This window comes from Leguminivora glycinivorella, chromosome 11 (genome assembly GCF_023078275.1).
Source record: "Leguminivora glycinivorella isolate SPB_JAAS2020 chromosome 11, LegGlyc_1.1, whole genome shotgun sequence".
Taxonomy (NCBI): Eukaryota; Metazoa; Arthropoda; class Insecta; order Lepidoptera; family Tortricidae; genus Leguminivora; species Leguminivora glycinivorella.
In genome coordinates, this window is record NC_062981.1 from 3,518,207 (window position 1) to 3,540,406 (window position 22,200).

Consider the following 22,200-nt stretch of genomic DNA (forward strand, 5'->3'; position numbering starts at 1 on the left):
CTACGACAGTACATAGCTGAGTTTTTGAATCTAAACCTATGAACTTCTTCGCCGATGCTATTCATTCTTTACCAGAACGATGGAGACAAGTAGTAGATAACGAAGGCCGTTATATTTTTGATAAATGATTAAAATAATAAATTAAATAAAAATTACAATATTGGTTATGATTCGCTCATTACTTTCTTACCAACCCAATATATTCTGTGTTAACGGTCGGTTGCACCAAACCGTCCGTTACCGAATTTAGCGTTCGTTAATTTGATTGCATGGGAATTTCTGGGTCTGTTAACTGTGGTTGATGCAACTGGCCCTAAGTTAACACGCAGTAGTAAGGAAGTCTGAAAGCAATAGTATGAGATCTACATGAGTTTGTATCAAGTTAGGAACGAGCGTTCCGTTCGTTAGCGGCGAGTGCAAACAGCATTAGCAGTCAAACGCTAAAGCTGCGTTTAAGTTGGAGCGAGTAGCGGAGCGATAAGCGGAGCGAATTCGGGAACGACGATTTTGATAACTTAGTGGCGCATGCTTATTTTAGCATAAGTTTTCAGGCTATAACAATCAAATTCTGTCAAAATATATTGATGCGCAAAAACTATAAGTAATTACTTGGAAATAGTACATTACGATGCAAGAAGAGGACGAATTTTTAAATTCCCTCTTCGCATGTGTATTATAGTGATTTCACTTTGAAGTTTCGACCTGTGTTTTTTCCCGCACTAGTTCGCAAAGGATTAGGTATATTTCTTGCCAGGTCGAAACTTAAATTTAAAGGGCTATATATAGGTATATATACGATACTGAAAAACGTCGTACATACGACTGTGACTGAAAATGTTATATTGTTACTTGTGTAAATTGTGTAATCCAAATCCAACGCTGGTTATATTGTACTTAAGCACAAGTAGTACATCACTGGTTATATCGTACTAGTATATGATGCTTCCTCTATCCACGGAGTGCGTGCTAACGAGTTGGCACGGGACCTGTCAGTCGCGAGGCTCGTGCCAAGATGAATTACTGGCATGTCCTCATGTGCTCTGTGACTGGAAAATGTTAGGAACGGATTTTTGAATTTGGATCTTAACGGCCAGTGAAAAAAAAAGGAGCGCGGGAAAGAATTCGAATTTGGTGTTCGATTTTACACAACGTTTAGTGGCTCGGAGATTTAAAACTCAAACATTTTGCGTTTCCCTGGACCTAAGACTATGCTAGATCTATTTTTTACATAGATATAATTAAGTTGTACACATAGGCAATTACCTTTTTGAAATGATCGATCATTCAAGTACAAGTACAAGGCACCCGACCTAACCTAAAGTCGTAGGTATTCAAATATAAACATCTCAATTTGATTTAACAATTTAGTGCATCTCTCTCATACTAGACCACTCGTACTCATATATTGGTGCGATAGAGATGCACTACGAGAAAAGTAAAATAAATATAATACCTTCGATGTTTAAAGGCAGAATAGTAGCCGTACTTACTACAACATCCAAACCTGTCTCTTGAGCAGAAACCTGATCCAAAACACGCTTCTCGTATTTATGATAAAACAAAACAGTGTGGTTATGCCTTTAAAGACAGACACTTGTTTACCATAGTGCGTTCTTTATTCAAAAAAATTTTACGGCCAGTGACTTAAAAAAAAGTTGGAGCGCGGGAAAGAATTCAAATTTAGAATTTGGTGTTCGATTTTACGCAACGTTTAGTTCTGTGGTTCTGCCAGTTTTTAAACATGAAATTCTTTTATAAAGTTGTGTTACCTTTCGTAGGTGTAATGTTGGGTTTTTACTGCATAACTGGTTCTACAGGTGAGTCTGCAAACTCTGTTTATTTTCTGAGATATTAAAGTTATAGTTTGACCCCAGGCTCTCATGAGCCGTGGCAAATGCCGGGATAACGCAAGGAGGATGATGATGATTATGTATATAGTATAGTTTGACACACCAATTTACTACCCAATTTTCCTTGTTTGGACTTCTTGTTATTAGATGATGTGTTATGTTGGTTTTTATATGTCATAATTACCTGTTTGTAATTAATTGTGACAGATGGCACGTGCTTACCTGAATTGTATTTTAATTGTTTACCCATTACATATGAATTATATGATTGATATTTAATCAATGTTCAATCAAATCAGTGTCCAATCTAAACATTAATTTTATTGAGTGTGAACTGCCAATACCAATGTGTTCTGATTATTATGATTTATGAATATGATTAGGTATCTACTGTCGATGTTGATGATTTGATCAAATTTCAATAATTTAAAAATTCAACTGTCGTAAAATAACATTCGTCCAGTTTTTGATAAAGCGCGAAATGTTCACTATCCAGTTTCCTTTAATCCCTGGAACGCCGAGGTTACAAAATTGCTACTGAATTAAATAATAAAGATTAATAATTCATTCAGTAGCAATGATAGCAGTAGCAGTAGCAAAATTGTTAATTAAAGTCCAAATTGTCTGTGACGGATACGGGACAAGGCATTCGATTCATCGCAGTGCGCATGCAGTGCCTTTTCGGCCAGTGCGCGAATCACCAAAGAGGTTTAAGTTAAGAACTTATAGGTTGTTAATAGGGATTGCAATCCGGTCCGGCGGATCCGGTAATCCGGCCGGATCCGGTGCTTTTTTGATGCTACCGGATCCGGTGAAATTCGCCGGATCCGGTACCGGATCCGGTAGTGTAATTTAATATGTTAGAATAGTGCAAAATAATAACATTTACGCTAACATTTGAACGTAGCTCAACAGGGGATTGCAATCCGGTCTTATTTCCAATCAAAAAATAATTTAAGACGTACGTTTTTTGCATTACTAGGCCGTTTGAAAGTAAAATAATGTGCTCAAGTGACGCGTCAAACTTTCCGTCTTTGAATCTGTAGTGAAATCTGTGCAATTGTTTGCTTGGATGCAAAATGTGGAATAGTGGAGAGTGACAAAGGGCCATACGACAAAACTTTTCGTTAACATGTCACTGAGGTCGATCCTTCGCGATTTCTAGTCAAAAACTATCCAAAATCTAGACCTATTGAGTATATGCAAGCAAACAACCATTAATTCAATTCAATTCAAAATATCTTTATTCATGTAGGCCTAGTTACAAGCTCTTATGAATAGTTCATTACATATATATTATGATCTTAATCTAACCTAATTATCAGAGCAATTTATTGTTGTAAATTATTGTTCATAATAATATTGAGTCTATAACATACAATTTCATATAAAAATAATCGTTAAACAAAAAATATATAATTAGGTATATGTATATATAAAAATACATGTCTAGAATATTTCTAGGAAAAATCCAATGTCCAAAAAAAAATACAATATTAATTTCATCAACAATAATAATAAACGTAAAAATAAGAAACCATTTCGAATAACAATTAATCCCACGTTGTTTTATCATTCATGTAGTCTTGTGTTGTATAATAAGCTTTGGAAATGAGTACACGCTTTACATGATTCTTAAATTTATTAATTGACAAGTCAGTAATATGATTCGGAAGTTTATTATAGAATCGAACACAATTACCCATGAATGATTTTTTAATTTTACAGAGCCGTGTGAAGGGCACCGCGAGTTTATGTTTATTTCTAGTATTTATATTATGTACATCACAGTTTTTCTTAAAATTACAAATGTTTTTATGTACATACATAATATTCTCATAAATATATTGACAATGCACTGTCATTATATTAATGTCCTTAAATTTATCTCTAAGTGAGTCTCTATGGTTCATTTTATATATTGCTCGAATAGCCCTCTTCTGCAGAATAAATATGGTATTTATCTCTGAAGCACTGCCCCAAAGTAAAATACCATATGACATAATGCTGTGAAAGTAACTAAAATAAACTAATCGAGCTGTTTTCACGTCTGTTAACTGACGGATCTTGCTCACTGCAAAAGCTGCAGAACTAAGTCTATTCGAGAGGTTAACAATATGGGGACCCCACTGAAGTTTAGAATCTAAAGTTATACCAAGAAAAACTGTACTATCTACCAGTTCTAATTCCTCATCCTTCACAACGACACTTGTTTGCTCATTCCTTACGTTACTATTAGTGACAAACTTAATACATTTAGTCTTTTTTTCATTTAATAATAAATTATTAGCATTGAACCAGTTCACTACTTTAGAGATAGCATTGTTTACATCACTGTGAGCTTGTTGCTGTCGTTTGAGTTTGAAAATAAGTGAGGTGTCGTCTGCAAACAATACTATATCATGGTGGGTCTTTACAAGGAATGGCAAGTCATTTATGTAGATAAGGAACAGAAAAGGCCCCAATATTGATCCCTGTGGTACACCCATAGAGACCAATGACCCAGTTGATCTCTGTCCATTGACATCTACCCTTTGTATTCTACCATTTAAGTAGGACTTGAGTAAATCTAGTGCTGATCCTCTGACTCCATAATAATGTAGTTTCCTGATCAATGTTTCATGACAAACACAGTCGAAGGCCTTAGATAAATCACAAAAGATACCTAAAGCATCTTGTGACTCCTCCCAGGCATCGAAAATATGCTTAATTAGCTCAACACCAGCATCGGTTGTCGAGCGACCCCGTGTGAAGCCAAATTGCTTATTATGCATTAAATTATTAACGTTAAAATGTCGTACTAATTGAGAAAGAACTAATTTTTCAAATATTTTACTGAAAGTTGGCAGCACAGATATTGGTCTAAAGTTAGTGGGGTCAGAGTGGCTGCCGGATTTAAATAAAGGAGTTATTTTGCTATGTTTCATTAGATCAGGAAACTCGCCGCAGTCAACACTGTTGTTGAATATAACTGCTAAGTCAGGCGCTACAATCTCAACTAAGGATTTTACGGCATGGACGGAGACCCCCAGAGGTCACTAGTTTTTTTGACATTAATTGATTTAAATGCCTTTACTATATCTGAGGTACAAACATGTTCAAAATAAAGGACTCTACAACACTCAGGAACGTTTTCCTCTAATAATGTGACGGCAGATAAGGGTGATGAATTTAAATCCTTAGTTGTGAATGCTGGTATCTCGGTGAAAAATTTTTCGAACTCTGTTGCTACTTCAAAATTGGAATCTATAATTTTGTTATCAATATTCAGTTTAATATCTTTTACTGCGTGTTTCGAGCGACCAGTTTCCACATTAATTACTTTCCACGTTGCTTTAATAATGTCAGAGCTATTTTTTATTTTATTACTAAGATAATTTCGCTTAGCGATATGACAATCTATCTTGAACTTCTTCGAATATTGCTTAACATGTTCTTTAAATTCATCACTCGTATTAAACCGCCGTTCTTCATACAAGGCATACAATGCACGTCTTCGTTGATGTAACTCTGCAGTAGCCCACTCACTAAAAACTGATGCACCACTAACTACGACCGATTTTGAAGTAAATATTGCATTATAATGTTGCAGAAAAGTGTGAAAGAATGAATTATACATACTATTAGGACTCATATCGGAAGACAGGGAGGGTAGCGCCTGAACTAAACTTTGCTTCATTCGTTCCACGCGGTCGGAGGTTACTGGTACAAAAGTTATTTGTTTTCTCAAAGTATTTTTCCTTAATGTCTCAAATACTATCAATTGGCCTAAATGATCTGATTCTAAGTTGCTAATTACATCTTTAGTAGTAGGAAAAATATCAGTGAAAATATTATCTATACAGGTGGCACTAGTGGCAGTCACTCTAGTAGGCTCCATAAAAATATGATTGAGATTACATGATTTGAAAAGATTCAACAATCTGATACTTATTGTTGAATTTTCCAAGATATTTACATTAAAGTCGCCGCATATAAGTATTTTTTTACTAGAAGATGATATTTTAAGTAGCACAGATTCCATAATTTTTTCAAAAGTTTCAAAATTACTTAATGGCGGCCTATACACACAGACAACAATAAATTGCTCCAATTCTACAGCACTTAGTTCTATAGTCCGTTCAACAGACATGGAAACAATATCCTTACGTTCCTTAAATTTTAACTGGCTATTTATTATAATTAACGACCCACCATGTATGGAACTATGTCTGGTGAACGAACTTGCCACCTGGTGATTATTAAATTGAGGCATTAATTCATTGTTTTTTAACCAGTGTTCAGTAATGCATAAAATGTCTACATAAAATTCGTTCATGAATAGTTCAATTTGTAAATCTTTTCCTCTAATACATTGAATATTTTGATGCACCAGGTGGATATACTTTCCTTGCTCACAGTATTGATTCTTATAGTTACTTAAAATTAAATTGCCAGAGACAGAATCTTTTGTCTTAGAAGCTAGTTTAAATCATTGGTTATGACTGGAACCAATTCCAAGTTCATACTTTGCTGCTCAATAGGAGCAGAGTTGTCTGCCAAATTCTTGGCAGAAATGTCAAATAAATAGGATAGCGATAAAGCTATTTGTCTTTTATAATAATTTGAAAGGTAACATTTACCTTTAGTCAAAAACACCATAGGCATATGGTATTTACTAACAAATTAGTAAGGAAACCGCGACACAAAAAGTACATTGGTAGCTCACGATTCCAAGAGTTCCCTCTAACGAAATAACGCAACCATTTCTTTCGGCTGAAAATCGCCTGCCGCTGGAAGGAGCCTTGGCTTCGGGCGTCCTGTAAACTCATGGAAGCGGTCCGTTGAGGATGAACTACGAGCGACCGGGTCGAGCTGGAGCGAGGCCACGAGGGTAGCTGAAGATAGGAAGGCATGGCGCGAGCTTGAGAAGGCCCTTTGCATCTCTGTGGAGACGTAGGACTACAAGAACAACAACGTTTTCAGCATGACATAAGAAGTATGAGGGCACATTGCTACAAGAATCATAAAAAGCTTAAATATGAACATTTTTAAAAGGTATCCAGTAAAATTGTGGTTTCAGCAATAGCAAATAATACTAAGGTCAATTACTCTTGATGACGTTAATTTAGCTACTGTAGTTTTTTTTAATTCTTCTTTGCGTGTGAGAAAAGTTAACTGTAAAATAACACAAAACATAATTATCTTTTTTTAAATAGTTATCTCATAATGCATGTAGGTAATGTTATAATGTCCGTTCTTAATTGTATCTTAAAAGCTCTATAGGTATTACTGTAAAACAATACAGTAAAAATAATTTTGTTATCCTATGAAAGTTTAAAAAAAACGAAAGAATTTTATTTGCGACTGATTATTTTAGTAAAATTTACTTGTTACCTGGTAAAAATGTTGATTTCTAAGCTTTCAACTTTTGGTTTATTAATCGTGAAGCAAAATACCATCATATTTCTCATATTATGCTGAAAACATACAAAAAAGTTACTATTTGGGTACTTTTAATCCTCAAGGCTAATCCGGCCGGATCCGGCCGGATCCGCCGGATTGGGATCAAAATCCGGCCGGATCCGGCCGGATTGGATATCAGACCGGATTGCAATCCCTAGTTGATAAACTGTATAGCTTGTCACTAGAAAAATATGATAACTTAGTTTTTTTTGTATTTGCCGCTTTTTCTACTTCTGACGGAAATAGCTTGACTTGAGACTATAACCAAGAGCCAAGAACAACACTGAGAGAAATTTGCATTGTGAATTTAACAAGTTCGACTTGTTGCGGTTTCTCCGTTTGAATCAGCCAAACGTATGTTTAAAACAATATGTGTCAGGTTGTTTTTATAAAATCGACTTGTTGATTCAAATATATTGCCGATTCAAATGACAAGTAGCTTGTTGTTTGAACCAAAGAGCACGTAGGCGCTATTTTAACCAAAAAACTTGTTGAACGAACATGAAAACTGGTTGTATTTTCTCTCAGTATATGATACGGGACAGACAAAGCTATGCTTAAAACTAGATGGTGCTGTTCGCAGCTTGGAAGTGGCCAAAATCATATTTTCTTGAAATGTTTTTGCGTGTTTTTATTTTTCATAAGAACAAATGACATGCTTCTTTATTTTAATATCATAATATCACGTCAATACATATTTAAAAAAAAATTGTAGGCATCATCAGTGTAGTTATGATAGTATTTAATAGGTGGCGCTAAAAAAATGAGGTACGATTCTTAGTATGGAGACTGTAATGTAAATCCTATATAAATAAGTAAATCCTATATAATTAATAATCCTTCTTATAACAATATTTTCGTTGTACTCTTCTAGGTCTGTACATCACAAACCTGTCGCAAGCGTGTTTCCGCTGCCTTTGCCACGTCGCTACAGGGTGTGCTGTGTCTCATGGCTGCACGGGGGGGTACTGCGGGCCCTTCAACATATCCAGGGTGTATTGGATAGACGCGGGGAAGGTCACGTTGCCTGAAGACGATCCTGAGAGGAACCATGGTAAGCATTAATGCCATTTTGGTATGTATTTTGTATACGTACCAGTGGACTAGCGTCGATACAACTCGATTCCCTACTGGTTCCTTAAAATTCTGCAGTATCTGTAGAAGTCCATACAAAACAGATCCCAAAAACTCCTCCCTCCGGCTTTACCAATGAAAATCTTCACGCCTCGGCACTGATACGTACAAAGCTTTGATTAAATAGTCACATGACTTATGGGTCCATCCATCCATCTTAAAAAAATATTTGACGCTGGTCTATGGTCAAAATTAAGCCAATCACGTATTAAACTTAGTATTAGTCTACATTAACAAGGCACAAATAAAATGTCCTTGTCCTATGGACTAACTATAAGTATCTAATTAATTATTAAATTAGTTTTTTTACTCTCAGCTTGGGAAGACTGCGCCAGAAGCTATCACTGCGCTTCGAGAATCGTCGAAGGATATTTGCAGAAATTTGGCAAGGTAAAGTAAAATTAAACTAGTAGTTTAGGAGATAATCGGTAATATTCGTTTGCACAAACAAACAAACACACAATCTCTCACCCTAAACGCATATGCCGTCTCCGTGCCGTCGTGGGTTAAAAAGATCGGGTGGTATTTAAACGCAAATCAAAAAAATAACTTGTTTTACGCAAAAATAGTCAAAATTCATATCAAAAATACTAATTGCACAGCAAAATTTGCAACTCAAAATATTACTAAATACACTACAATACATATTCGTGGCGTACATCTATTTTAACTTTTAGTAAAGCTTTTTCATTAATGCATCGACTGGACAATAAAGTCAAAGACAATAAAGTCATGCGTGATGCTTCATATCTTTGGAATGTTGGTTTTTAAAAATTGCACGTGGTATCGACTGGTGTGAGGTGCATTCTCCTGCATCCTTACCCCTTTATTCATAAACGTCCACTAAAGTTATCAAGCCGATAAAGTTCCTTTGTCCCTTTCCGACGTATTGGTGTGATAGAAAGGGACAAACGAACTTTATCGGCTTGATAACATTAGTAAACGTTTATGAATAAGGGGGTTAGTCAACATCCAATGCAAAAGCTTTCGACCATCCTGCAGTGGCGTTGCTAAGTTTCTTGCCAAAGACACACTATGAACATTTTTAAGTAACCATCTTACTAAACAGTAACATCAACATCTAACAGTAACATCTTACAGTAACTTACCATCCTTTATTTATAACCCTAACCACAAAATTTAAATTAAAAAAAAACCCCGACCGCAACATAGTAGACCGGTTTTCATGAAACATGGCTAAGAACACTCCCGACTAACTCAGTTTTCAGACAAAAAAAAAACTAAATCTAAATCGGTTCATCCGTTCGGGAGCTACGATGCCACAAACAGATACATACACAGACAGACAGACAGACACGTCACACTTTTTGGCGTTGGGGGTTAAAAAGAACCTTTTGTTTGCCTATTTCAGGACTGCAACAGCGACGGAGTAACCAACTGCTTCGACTACATGATGATTAACGGTAACGGCGGGTATGGATGCACGGCGCCGCTGAACCGGTCAGCCAACGGGCGGCGATGGCTGCAGAGGTTTCAGGAGTGCGCTCTGAACTTATAAAATACGATTACACCCAAACCAGGGCATTTTCAGATGGGACCCCTCAATTAGCGTAAGCTGTTAACAAAAAATAACTCAGTGTCGGTTTTGTGACGAAATAAGCATGAAATTTCAATAAAAATATTGTTTTTACGTTAATAACATAAACTTTAAGCGATAATCTACATTCAGAATGTGAAAAAAGTTAATTTTTAGACAGATTTTATGCTTAATTGTCGTCACAAAACTGACAGCGAGTTAATTTTTGTTAACAACTTACGCTAATTGGGGGACCCAAATTCTGAAAATGCCCATCTGCAGCTGGACCCATGAATACCCCATCAATAACCAATATCAATAACCCATCAATACGTTGCAAAAATTGTATTTGCTCCGCCTCGTCAGTGTGCCTCCTTCCGAATCGGACTTCTTTTTTTTTAAATTATAAATGGGCTTACTCATGGCCACAGAAAAAGCGCTGGTGGCCTAGCGGTAAGAGCGTGCGACTTTCTTGCGAATTTATGCGCGAAATGTCATTTGATATTTGCCAGTCACGGTTTCCTCACGATGTTTTCCTTCGGTGAAGGAAAACATCGTGAGGAAACCGGACTAATTCCAATAAAGCCTAGTTACACTTCGGGTTGGAAGGTCAGATAGCAGTCGCTTTCGTAAAACTAGTGCCTACCCCAAATCTTGGGATTAGTTGTCAAAGCGGACTCCAGGCTCCCATTAGCCGCCAAAAGCCGGGATAACGCAAGGAGGATGATGACTCATGGCTACAGACTTGCCAAGGAGAAGACGTGGCCTACGATGGAGCTCGCCCAGAAGGTACCTAGTTACCCCAGATTTGAAGGTTGCTGGGTTAATATGTTATCTCTGGATCGGACCAAGCTTCTTGGCCCAGTGGCCCCGTATCACAAACCCCGCTCAAACCTGTGTGGTTAGTAAAATGCAGGCACACTTCAGATGCCTCATCGTAAATATCGAATACATTCCACCTCGATGAGATGGCGTGCGACCCAAAATAACTCACAGTAGTCTAACGACGATTACCTATTACAGTCGCTCAGATACCTCGGGAATACCCCTCTTTACGAAGACCTTTCGGGAATAAGAGTTCTGACGCTCCGAATTCGTCGAAAACTAAAAATGACGAATGAATGATGAATGAATGAATGATGAATGATGAATGATTTTTTTTTTTTTATCGGATTGTTTTTTTTTTTCTTTTCTCTCTTTTTCTTTTTCTTTAATTTTTATCTATTTTTTTTTTTTATTGTCTTGCTTTGTGGTTCGAATTAATATCCATATACTTTTTGGTCTAAGTACCTATATAAATATATATTTTATGAGTATTTGTTTATTTATTATTATATTATTATATATGTATATATTGGTGTATTAATGTAATTGTATATGTATATATTTGTTACCATGTGTATACAAAATTTGCATTTAATTCTTTTAGTGGTTGTACATTTTTGAATTCGTCACTCATCGTTAATTCGCTTCTACTCATTTCCTCAAAGGTTGACTGGAAGAGATCCCATTAAGGGATAAGTCCGCCTACATTGTATATTACTGACTCTGTAACTGTGTCTCTTTTGTTTCCTTTATGTACAATAAAGCTTATACATACATACATACATACATGACAGGGAAGAAGCTGCTCGCTTCTACGCCTCACACATCCAAGATGTTTTAAGCTTTAATTTACTGCTTCACGAACTATTTTAACTAGTTTTAAGAATTATTTGCTTTAATTATTTTATAGATCATTTTCCTACATTAGATTACAATTAAGTAGGCTTAATTCAGTCCCCTGAAAAGTTTTAAGCCCATGTCAAGTAATAGTAGATTATACACCAAGGGAATAAAACACTGTTTTATGTCACGGGCGCGACATTGAATCCTGAACGTAACGAAGGACTCCCAGTTTTACTCCCGAGCGTAGCGAGGGAGTCATAGAATTGCACTGCACTGAGTCCTGAGTGCAGTGAGGGATTCAAGCGCCCAAGACAAAAACAGCTTTATTCCCGAAGTATATACTCTACTTTTCTCACCTTATGCGAGACAAGAAAAAACAGCAAATTAATTAACAGTGTTTATATTTATATATTTAAGAAAATAATTATAATTTAAAAATACAAGTTTATATTTGAGACATTAGTCCAATTATGGAAACTTGTCACAACTCGTTTCTGACAGCATTTCAACAAATGAAGATCGTGCGTCAAATGAAAATCGAGTCGGTCGCGGCTTCGGTTTTTGAAAATCGAGTTGGCCATGCCCGCCGCGGGCATTACGGCTTAACGAAATTAGACTTTATCGTCATAGCAATAAGGTGCAATTATTTGGCAATTACATTATTGCGCCGTGTGTAATAATGAATTTTCATACAACATTATAATTTATATCACGGTTGTTGACAAGGGATATAATGTCATGCTTTCCGTGAAGTTCTAATGACATATAATCCAACTTTGTCGAGCATGAGGTGTGAAAAGGCTTTTATAAATAAGTATTTCAAAAACCTGTCTTACACGAGTAACTTTATGGTGACATGCATAAACCACGCTGTAAAATTAAATAAGAGTGACGTGCCGAAGCATAGTTTCATTGAAAATGAACAGCACACACTATCCTTTATGACGGTGCACTTAACATCACCCCCCACAATTTTATCCAAAATACCCATATGACATCAATCCGTTGCGCGCTGTACGCTACAAACTGTACATGATCCTTCTACTGAAGCAGCGATGCCAGCGATGTATGAAGAATGAACTAAAGTTTCCATTCAAGGTGAGTTTTCTTGGTAGCAAGGAAGGAAGACAAGTATGACATGAATATGAATATTCAAGGAACTTGGAAATTTACGTGATGTCAATAGAAGGTAGCTCCTTGAGGTGTTAAGTGGGGTTGAAGTGACGGCGGGCGCTTAATTTAATTTGACGTGTTATTAAATTAATGTGGGTATTCGGAGACAAAAGACTGGGAGTGAATTAAAGTCATTTGCGGTGGTAAAGGGTATTTAGATAATATTTGGCTATTAGGGTAAAGTACTGTTTGGTGGGCTTCTAAATGTACTCGAACCGACGTCATTACAGTCATTAGCATACTTTTGCAGGGTAGCTCTATATGACCTTACAACACAATAGAGAGAAACGAAAAATGTGGGAATATCAAGTTTGAAAGTTTTATTTTTCTGATGACTTTCTACCTACAGTTTCTCTACTTCCAAGTAAGAATCATCATCATTTTAGACTTTAATCGCCCACTGTTGAGTATGGCTATTGGCTTTCGTGTACAACACTTTTCCCGGTCCTGGGCTAGTCTCATCCAGAGGTGACCCGCAGTTTTCCGAATGTCGTCCAAAAGCCAATCAAAAATGCAACAAGTGATGGTTACAAATTACAAACCTTTACGTTGGCCATTAGGAAGTACTTAGCTTTGAAGATCACCTTTAGTTTCCAAAGTTGACTCAACTGAAAATTCGTTCAATGCTCCTCGACGCGAACAAAAAGCAACTGGCTAGTTATACAGAACATCTATGAATCTAGTATGTAAGTTACTATGTTGCTATACCCTGACGGGTGCATTTTGTGACCTAATCTATAAAAACACCAAATTGTAAACACATGTGTAGGTATGCAATAAATGATTTAAAAAAAAACAATATGGCTGACCATACGGAAGAGCGATATAGATTATAGTCACTTCGGTCAGGGGCGGCTCACTCCGCGATTCTTTCGCCGAGCTACAAGTGCATGCCAGCGGCCGCGCACTCCCTGGTGACGACCTTCGCGCAATAGAATTCAATGTCGGCTGCTCGCGTGCGGTCCGTTTGTTAATGCAGGGTACGAATTGTGAATGGCGGCATTTAGTGAACATCAAAGCAGTGAGCCTTCTGTACTTGTACTATTATATATTCTATGCTTCGGCTAGGCCGTTGGAGTCCGGACTCCGGAGGTTAGAATTAGAAGGATAGGAATATTTTGGCAGCTAACAGAAGGACCACACCTCAATTTTGCTACCTACTTCGTGACTTCAATTAAAACGGCAAATGGCAGAGTCTAAAGATAACATAAATGGAATATTTATTTTGGAAGGGAACTTCAATTACGGCTTAGAATTTGTTTGTTTACTGTCTCCAGTATCCTTTCAGGGTATTTTTTTATGTAATATTTTTCTTTAACAAAAATTACCAAGCTTATTGGCAAAAAGCGAGTTGAAATTAAAAAGTGGCAACATCGACGTGTCATCCATTTCTTATCAATAATATCAATACGTAATGAGAAAACGAGAACGACACAACGTTGTTGCCACTTTTTAGTTTCTAGTCTTTTTTGCCAGGCTAAATATATTAGTGCGATAAGTTTTTGTCTATTCGTCTGTTGGAATATTTTCCGAATAATATATTTTAAAAAATCTTTCCAAGGATTTTTGTATTTTTCCACGCTGTTTAATATAGGTTTATTTGGAATCTTAATATTTATTTAGAATTATGATCTCGGGAAAACGGATAATTTTTCCCTGTTGTTTGGCTCTTATTGATGCTGACTGTACTAAAGAAAGTGGTTCACGTGGCATTGTTTGTTATCCCTACGGTACCTCAAGAAGTTAGCCAACTTCACACTCAATCCATCATTGGGAGCATCAGTCCATAAATTCCGGAGTTGGGCCAACTTGGGACCAACTTCGCGCCGACTTGGGACCAACTTCAGCCAATTCGAGTTGAAGCGCTCGCTGTCACACACAATCGTTCAAACTTTTAACTGTTTATTAGTATTCTGTGAATGACTTTAAATGTTTTGGTTCTTCTTCTTGTAACTGATAAGTACTTTGTTCTCTACGATACAGTACAGTCGAGTTCAGTAAAATCTACAAATATATCAGAACACACTTTTATTTTTATATCTCTAATCAGGAACACGACTATATATAACTAAAATTTCCAAATTGAAAGGGGAGGCTCCTTTCCATTTTAGCGTTTTCGCTCCTGTATCGACTTAATAGGTACCTAAAAGTACAGAGAATAAGATTTAAATGAATAAAGTAAGTAATAATGTTCACTATTGTTAGATGAAACTATAAGCATTTGTGTACGTCAGCTTAGTTTGTATCTTAACCGCATATTACTTGGTACTGGAGCCTCCTTTAAGCAGCTGTCTGAGTGGTGAGTAAGTAAACAATTCACTTCTCGAGGAGGAAACGTTAATATAAATATGTAGGTACAATATTTATTATTTATTTCGTATATTTTGCTTTAAAATATGCTCTACTATTCGATATTTTTAGTATTATCGCACCAATATATTATCTAGGTATTATTACAGGTTAATCTGTCTGCATTCTTACAGTTATATTACAAATAAGGTTATAACTTTAGGTTTCGTAAAAATATGCCTAATTGGAGCACGTTTGCACACCAATAATGGTTGAATGTAAATGGAAACTACCTAATCATCTTTAACATCTTGTAACTATGTACCTACATTCTTGCAAAATAAAGGTTTCTTTCTTTCTTTCACGTTTTACTCAGTTAGGAGCAATGCAGGCACTGTGACTTTACGCTAGATCAACGAGCAAAATCGGCGTTAAGCCACTGGTCCCACCACGAGCTAGTAAGCTATGAGCTATCGGCTATAAAAACGAACAAAAGATAATCTCTCCCGTGTAAATAAAAGACACACGGCGATGTCTATAGTTACTCGCCCAGCGGTGAGCTATCAAAATCGCCGTGTCTCTTTTATTTGCACGGGGGTGCTTATCTTTTGTTCGTTTTTATAGCCTGTCGGCTATATCTGGCCCCGTAGCCGAATGGCATTTCTCCGACGCCAAACGAAAGCGATACGCCGCTGGCTCTGTCGCGCCAATACGCAAGCGCGATAGAGATAGATATCTACTAGCGCTTCGTTTCGTGAGCGTTTCGTGAGCGATTGTGCCATTCGGCTAGCCACCCTGATCAGTGGCCTATCTCGCGGTGGGACCAGTGCCTAATACATATCCTTCAGTTTGCATTATTAATTATCTAAACCTCTGGTGGTAGAGTCTGGCTAATGAAAGTTGATCCCAAAATTGTTTTAAACTGCAACTGTAGATGTCATAACATGGACTCCCACTTTAACGAATTTCGGTAAAAGTTAACAGCGTAATCTATAAATAATAATGAATAAAAGCATAAAAAGTAGTAAAATAAGTGGTGAAAATAAATTAGAAATAATAAAAAATAAATATAATCAATGTGTTGCCAGCTCCATTTTTTTTAATTGCCACGTTTTTGCGGGATCAACTTTCACAGACATGGCCAGACTATGAGTTTTCTCTGCCGAACATGTGACAAGGCGTGTCGGTCGGGGATCGCCCTCCACAGTCACCAAACTCGTTGTCGAAACAGCAACGTGTAAATCGTCTGCAATAGACGCAAAGGCCTAATGATGATGACCTCTGCAGAATTTGAATACAGGTACTAACTAACCATTTCTAGCTGGTGAAAGCAGCTTATCAGCGAAGCGTAGCCGAATGCACAAACGCTTACGAAACGCTCACGAAACGAAACGCTCCTAGATATCTATCTCTATCGCTCTTGCGTATTGGAGCGACAGACCCAGTCTACCTTTCGCGGCGTTTCGTTTTCGTTACGGCCCAGCCACGACATTGGTCTAAGCGCGATAGCGGTGAGCGGCATCCATACGTGCGAATGAAAAGTCCCGTCGCTGTGTCTCGCTCCAATGTATGGCCGCCGCTCACCGCTGTCGCGCTTAGACCAATGTCGTGGCTGAGCCGTTACGCGTCGTAGAAGGGCCATTTTTTTCAAAGTTGTCCACCGCACTTTTTTTTAACATGGGTATTTTTTATATACGCGATTAATACTCAGAATCGCGAGCTCTTCCGATCCTGATAGGAGAAAAAAAACCGGCCAAGTGCGAGTCGGACTCGCCCACCGAGGGTTCCGTACAAACTTTCAATGGTTAAAATAATCATACTACTCATACTCATACTCATTTATTTGTAACGCCATTTACACGTCAAGATTTGATTTAAAAAAATAATATTCATACAAGAATAATACTTAGAGAATAAACAGACAGAAGATTGAAATTACAAAAAGTTAGGCAATATTCAGATTCACATGAAAAATGCACAAAAATATTTTTCTAATTAGGTAATAAAAAAATTGTCATATTTAAGTGTAGAACGGGTGCTCGACCAGCCAATTTTTTATGCGATACTGAAAGTTCGACACACTAGGCGCTTCAACTACATATTGCGGCAATTTATTATAGACGGCAGGGTCCATCACATGTGTTAATTTGTTGGATTTCGCCAATTTACGGTCGATACCTACTAACTTTCCGGCATTTCGAGTGTTGTACTTGGAATACATGTTGTTAGTTTTGTCACAGAATATATAATAGTACTGTTTTGTATGCTGCCAAGTTCTGTCTTACATAAATGGCTACCTGCATGATAACTATTGCAGGCTGTGTAAGGATTCTTATTTTTTAAAGAGTTCTTTGGCCGGAGTGTCTACAGGTACCTGAACAACGATCCTTTCAGCTCGTTTCTGAAAGCGAAAGACCCTCTCCCATTCAGCACAACGTCCCCAGAGCTCCGCACCGTACTGTATTAATGAATACTACTTCTGGAGCCACAGACTTTGCAACTCGACCTGAGGCAAAGCACGCACTGCCCAGACTACCACACAGTTTATCTACTAGCTGGTCCCATTTTAAGCTCAGGCAGGGAATTATGTTCGCGCGATAAGTGATAGAATAGCAGGCCGTCCCTATCGCACTATTTGTAAGTGCGATAGGGACGGCCTGATATTTTATCGTCTATCGCGCGACCATGCTTCCCGTGCTGATCAATCTTTAAACCTAGGAAAGTAGTTGTGGATGCCTGTTCAAGTATTTTCCCATTAATATGAACTATCAACGGCGTGGTCATGCGGCCCGAAAGATTAAAATGCACAGAGTCTTTTTGATATTTAAAGCTAAGCCATTCCATGCGAACCATTGAGACAGCTGAGTTGTCGTTTTATTCAAGGCTCGCTGAAGACTTTCAGACGTTGGTGCAGTAACTATGGCAGCAACATCATCGGCGTACATTAAAATGTTGGCAGCTTGTATCGCAACTGGTAGGTCGTTGAGGAGAAGTGAAAAAAGTATGTTAGGTTCAGACGATCCTTGCGCTACGCCCATATTAGTTGCCTCTGAGGGATCTGATCTTATTTTTTCACTATCCCCTACCAGAATCGGTCTAACTTATCCTTAGGTCCCGGAAAACGCGAATTTTCGAGTTTTCATGCGTTTTTCTTCGCGCGCCATCTCGTGTGCAGTAGTTGTACTGTTAAGACAGAATTCTTTCGGTCGATGTAAGTACTATTTATTGCAAACACTAGTTGGCGACACAGGTCAAGGCTAAAACGAATAGAAAAATACACTATTTGAGTTTTTGTGGCGAAATGCGCAACATCTCGTGTGGAGTAGTTGTGTTGTTAAGGCTGAGAATTCTTTCGCTCGATGTAGGTACTATTCATTTTTGAACTAGATGGCGACACATGTCAAGGATACGAAACAGAATCGAGCGAAGCTCGGTCGCCCAGATATTATTATTATAACACTCCGTCGTTTTTGCGTTGGTAGTTAAAAACAAGAAACCTCCTTCAAAACTATAATAAAACACAACTTTCTATGAAAATTGGTCAAGTGCGAGTCGGATTTCAACATTTCATGAGCGCCTGACGAGATGTGATGGCAACGTAGACTAAATTTCGTACTTTCAATTTCGTATATTTCGGAAACGATAAGAGATAGAGTAAAATGGACTTCAGATTTTGGTTGTCGGTGGCCCAATTTTTTTGTTTTCGTATATATACACCTTTTTTTGGACCTATGTGGGCAATATTATGGTCAGTGAAGTTCTAAACGGTCTTAAGCGCCTCCTTTTTAGTAGGAACTTAAGTCATTTTGGAAAATGATTTTTTTTTAACAATTTCTGAAACAAAACGAAACAGAAATTAATTTCTTTTGTACCTGTCCAACGCGCCTACACAATTTTAAGACGTTTAGTAACTACTTGCAGCGGCAGCTGAGTTTTTTTCTCTTAAGTTCGACTTACGCTTGACTGTAGATTTCTAATAGGTTTTCCTAATTAATAGGCTATCTCGTGTATTTTTTTGAAAATTTTACGCGAAGTAGTTTCGGAGATAAGGGGGGGGGGGGGGATGGTCATTTTTTGCTTATTTTCTTAAATTACTTTTAAATTACCAAAACAAAAAATATAAAAAAAATATATTTCAGATGCTGGTAAAATGCTATTTCATTTGATATGTAACACAATATAGTTTTAATAACTTTGATTTTTAATTTTCAATTTTACCCCCCAAAAGTGACCCCTGTGATTAAATTTCATTTAATTAAATTACATGTCCGTCTTTGGGCCACAGGTTTACATAAGTGTGCCAAATTTCAAGTAAATCGGTCCAGTAGTTTCGGAGAAATCGGCCGTGACAGAGGGACAGACAGACACGCGAGTGATCCTATAAGGGTTCCGTTTTTCCTCTTTGAGGTACGGAACCCTAAAAGTGTCCCAAGATTTCCATACATTTTTTCGAACCTTCCATTCCGTTACCCCCATACAAAATATATGAAAAAATGGTAACGGAATGGGAAAAAACCTTGGGACACTTTTTCTCCTATTAGAATTGAAAGAGCTCGCGATTCTGAGTGGAAACCACGTAAAAATTTCCAAATCCAAAAAAAAAGTGGGGTGGACAACTTTAAAAAAAAAATGGCCCAGAAATGCCATTCGGCTACGGGGCCAGAACATTCTGTTAGTAGTCTGCGGTAACTGGTAAGGCAGGTGTCTCAAGCGGTATTCAACACCAACGTTAATCGGACGAGCTGACGGTGAAAAATGGCTTCATTTGCAATTGCCTGGATTAATGTCAGGGGTATGCTAGCTAGGGTAATTAAGCAGATACAACGGGTTAATATATACTACTCAGCCTTAACATACGACGAATGTTACAAGGAATTAACGTTACAAAACTAGTAACGTAAGTTTGCAAACTGCTTAGCTTTATAAAACAGGGCCCAGCTGGTTACAGAGTGTTTTAGACACCGCAGGCACCTGTTGAGACTGCTTAGAATATACCGCTGTTAAGGGTCTTTTAAGCTAAATGTATTTTTAACAAAATATGGGTCGATAGACCTGAAATAAAGAATTTCAATTTAACTGTCATTTTAGTAAGTTTCTTCAGTAGTTTTTTTATTGTGTTTAATTTAAACTAAAGTTTTATTATGCCGCTCTATGTATTTTATTTGTTAAAAATATCTTATTTACAGAAAAGGGTAGGTACTACTATGACATGATACCAATTTTTGTCTTAATCAATCTGTGTAACAATGTCATATATTTTTTTTTTACTCCCGAACTGTAATTTGTCATTTACAGGGTCGTGCATAGATCTTTAAAACCCTACATAAAAGTCTATTCCTCAAAGCCAGCGTCCGCCGGCTTTTCGCGCATGCGCGCAGTATCGAAAAAACTGAAAACGCATTGTTTGGCTCTGTAACCATGGCAACATATTGTTATAACGATACTGCGCGCGTGCGCGGAAGGCTTTGGGCAGCTGAGCTGACAGTGCAAACCTTTGCGTCAAAATACAGGAAACAGGGTGAATTTCACGAAAGTTATTCAAGAAAACTATTAAAAACTAAGTGCATGCTCGTAGAAAAAATATTGTATGCAACGGTGTTTAACTGAGTCAAAAAATACTCGTGGCGTCTTAATAACAATTTTCGGCTACGCGTACTAATATGTATTCAGTGGCTACGCCTCAAATTGTTACCCACGCCACTCGTCTTTTTTGACTTCCTTTAAACGCCTGGGTGGCTAGCCGAATGGCACAATCGCTCACTAGCGCTTCGTTTCGTGAGCGTTTCGTGAGCGATTGTGCCATTCGGCTAGCCACCCTGTTGCATAAAATACTATATTTATTTATTATATTTATAAAAGGTTCTTTGTATCACAATTTACGTTACAAGCAAGTAATTAAATTCAGCTGCACTATCAAATTAGCAATACAATGAAATAAACACACAGTGCCTTATTTTCTCTACATTCCATTCAAACCAACTTACAGTTTAATTTCTTCAACAATAAAATTATCCCTGTCCATTGTTTTCCGGCCCCTTAACAAGCAAACTAGCAAAGACATTATAGTTTAAACAAAGTGTACTTGTGCAGTGTAGCCTAGAGCAGGTTTTATACAAGACGGGACACAGTTGTTCACGATTCTTTTTTTATTGTTTTAAGTATGACTGCAGATACGGAAGCGAGTACATGTATGTCGTTCCCAAGCTGAAATTCACGATTTGTAGTTTACTATAAGTTTAGTGCGTTTTCACATTATCCGATCCGATATCGGATGTAGGACCGATATCCCATATATTTAAGCCGCCATCTTTGATTTTTGCCTTTGAAATCCTTCCTACATCCGATATCGGATAATGTGAAAACGCACTAAAGATTTGACAGGTCGTTCGAAAATATAAGAAAATCTCGTCATTAACATTATAGGACTATTTCGATACGTGTTGTCATTTTAAGCGAGATATTTTCTTTTGTGCAATGCAATTAAATAAATAAATACAATATATTCATTTATTGAATTATGATAAAGCCTGACCAGCAATATAAAAAAAAATCATATAGGACTACGCGCCATCTTGCGGATTTTCATTAGAACTATTTTCTTCATACTAAACTGAATTGTCACCCCATACATCAGAATAACAGCGACCTCCTGACAATAATCATATTATATGTCTGGTCAGGCTTTACATAAATATTTACAATAAAAAAAAATCTATATCGGTCCAGTAACGACGGAGATATCGTGGAACAAACATTTTTTTTTTAATTAGGCTCTTTTGTGTCCCACTGCTGGGCAAAGGCCTCCTAAAAAATATACAGACGTATTGTTAAAAAGGATATTGTAGGTGATCGGGCCGCCGACGGTAAATAAAACATTAAAAACTTTAATACACACCACATTATTTACATACAAGGAAAAATCACAGGATATTTACAAAAGAAATGCTATTTACACATGTTATTTCCAATTTTTTTACAAAAGTGTGAAAAATAAACCTTTTCAACTTATTGACATGACAGAACAGACAGACAAAATACTTTTTCTCAAACATGCAATGAAATATTTTCTTTACGTTCCTTAAAATGGGCTGGGAAGTATCGCTT

General features: G+C 37.2%; 1 protein-coding gene across 1 annotated transcript; it reads left to right on the forward strand.

Moving 5' to 3' along the window:
* Positions 1–1,587: 1,587 nt before the first annotated feature.
* On the forward strand, positions 1,588–10,033 carry LOC125231221 (lysozyme-like). Its single transcript, XM_048136600.1, has 4 exons — positions 1,588–1,817; positions 8,170–8,349; positions 8,746–8,819; positions 9,802–10,033. Exons 1-4 carry the CDS (start codon positions 1,742–1,744, stop codon positions 9,946–9,948), a joined length of 477 nt encoding a protein of 158 aa, XP_047992557.1. The 5' UTR covers positions 1,588–1,741; the 3' UTR covers positions 9,949–10,033.
* Positions 10,034–22,200: the final 12,167 nt, after the last annotated feature.

Coding starts and splice junctions, on each gene's coding strand:
- LOC125231221 (XM_048136600.1), top strand. CDS start 1,742: ATGAAATTCTTTTATAAAGTTGTGTTACCTTTCGTAGGTGTAATGTTG. Junction 1,818..8,169: donor CTGCATAACTGGTTCTACAG/GTGAGTCTGCAA, acceptor GTACTCTTCTAG/GTCTGTACATCACAAACCTG. Junction 8,820..9,801: donor ATTTGCAGAAATTTGGCAAG/GTAAAGTAAAAT, acceptor TGCCTATTTCAG/GACTGCAACAGCGACGGAGT.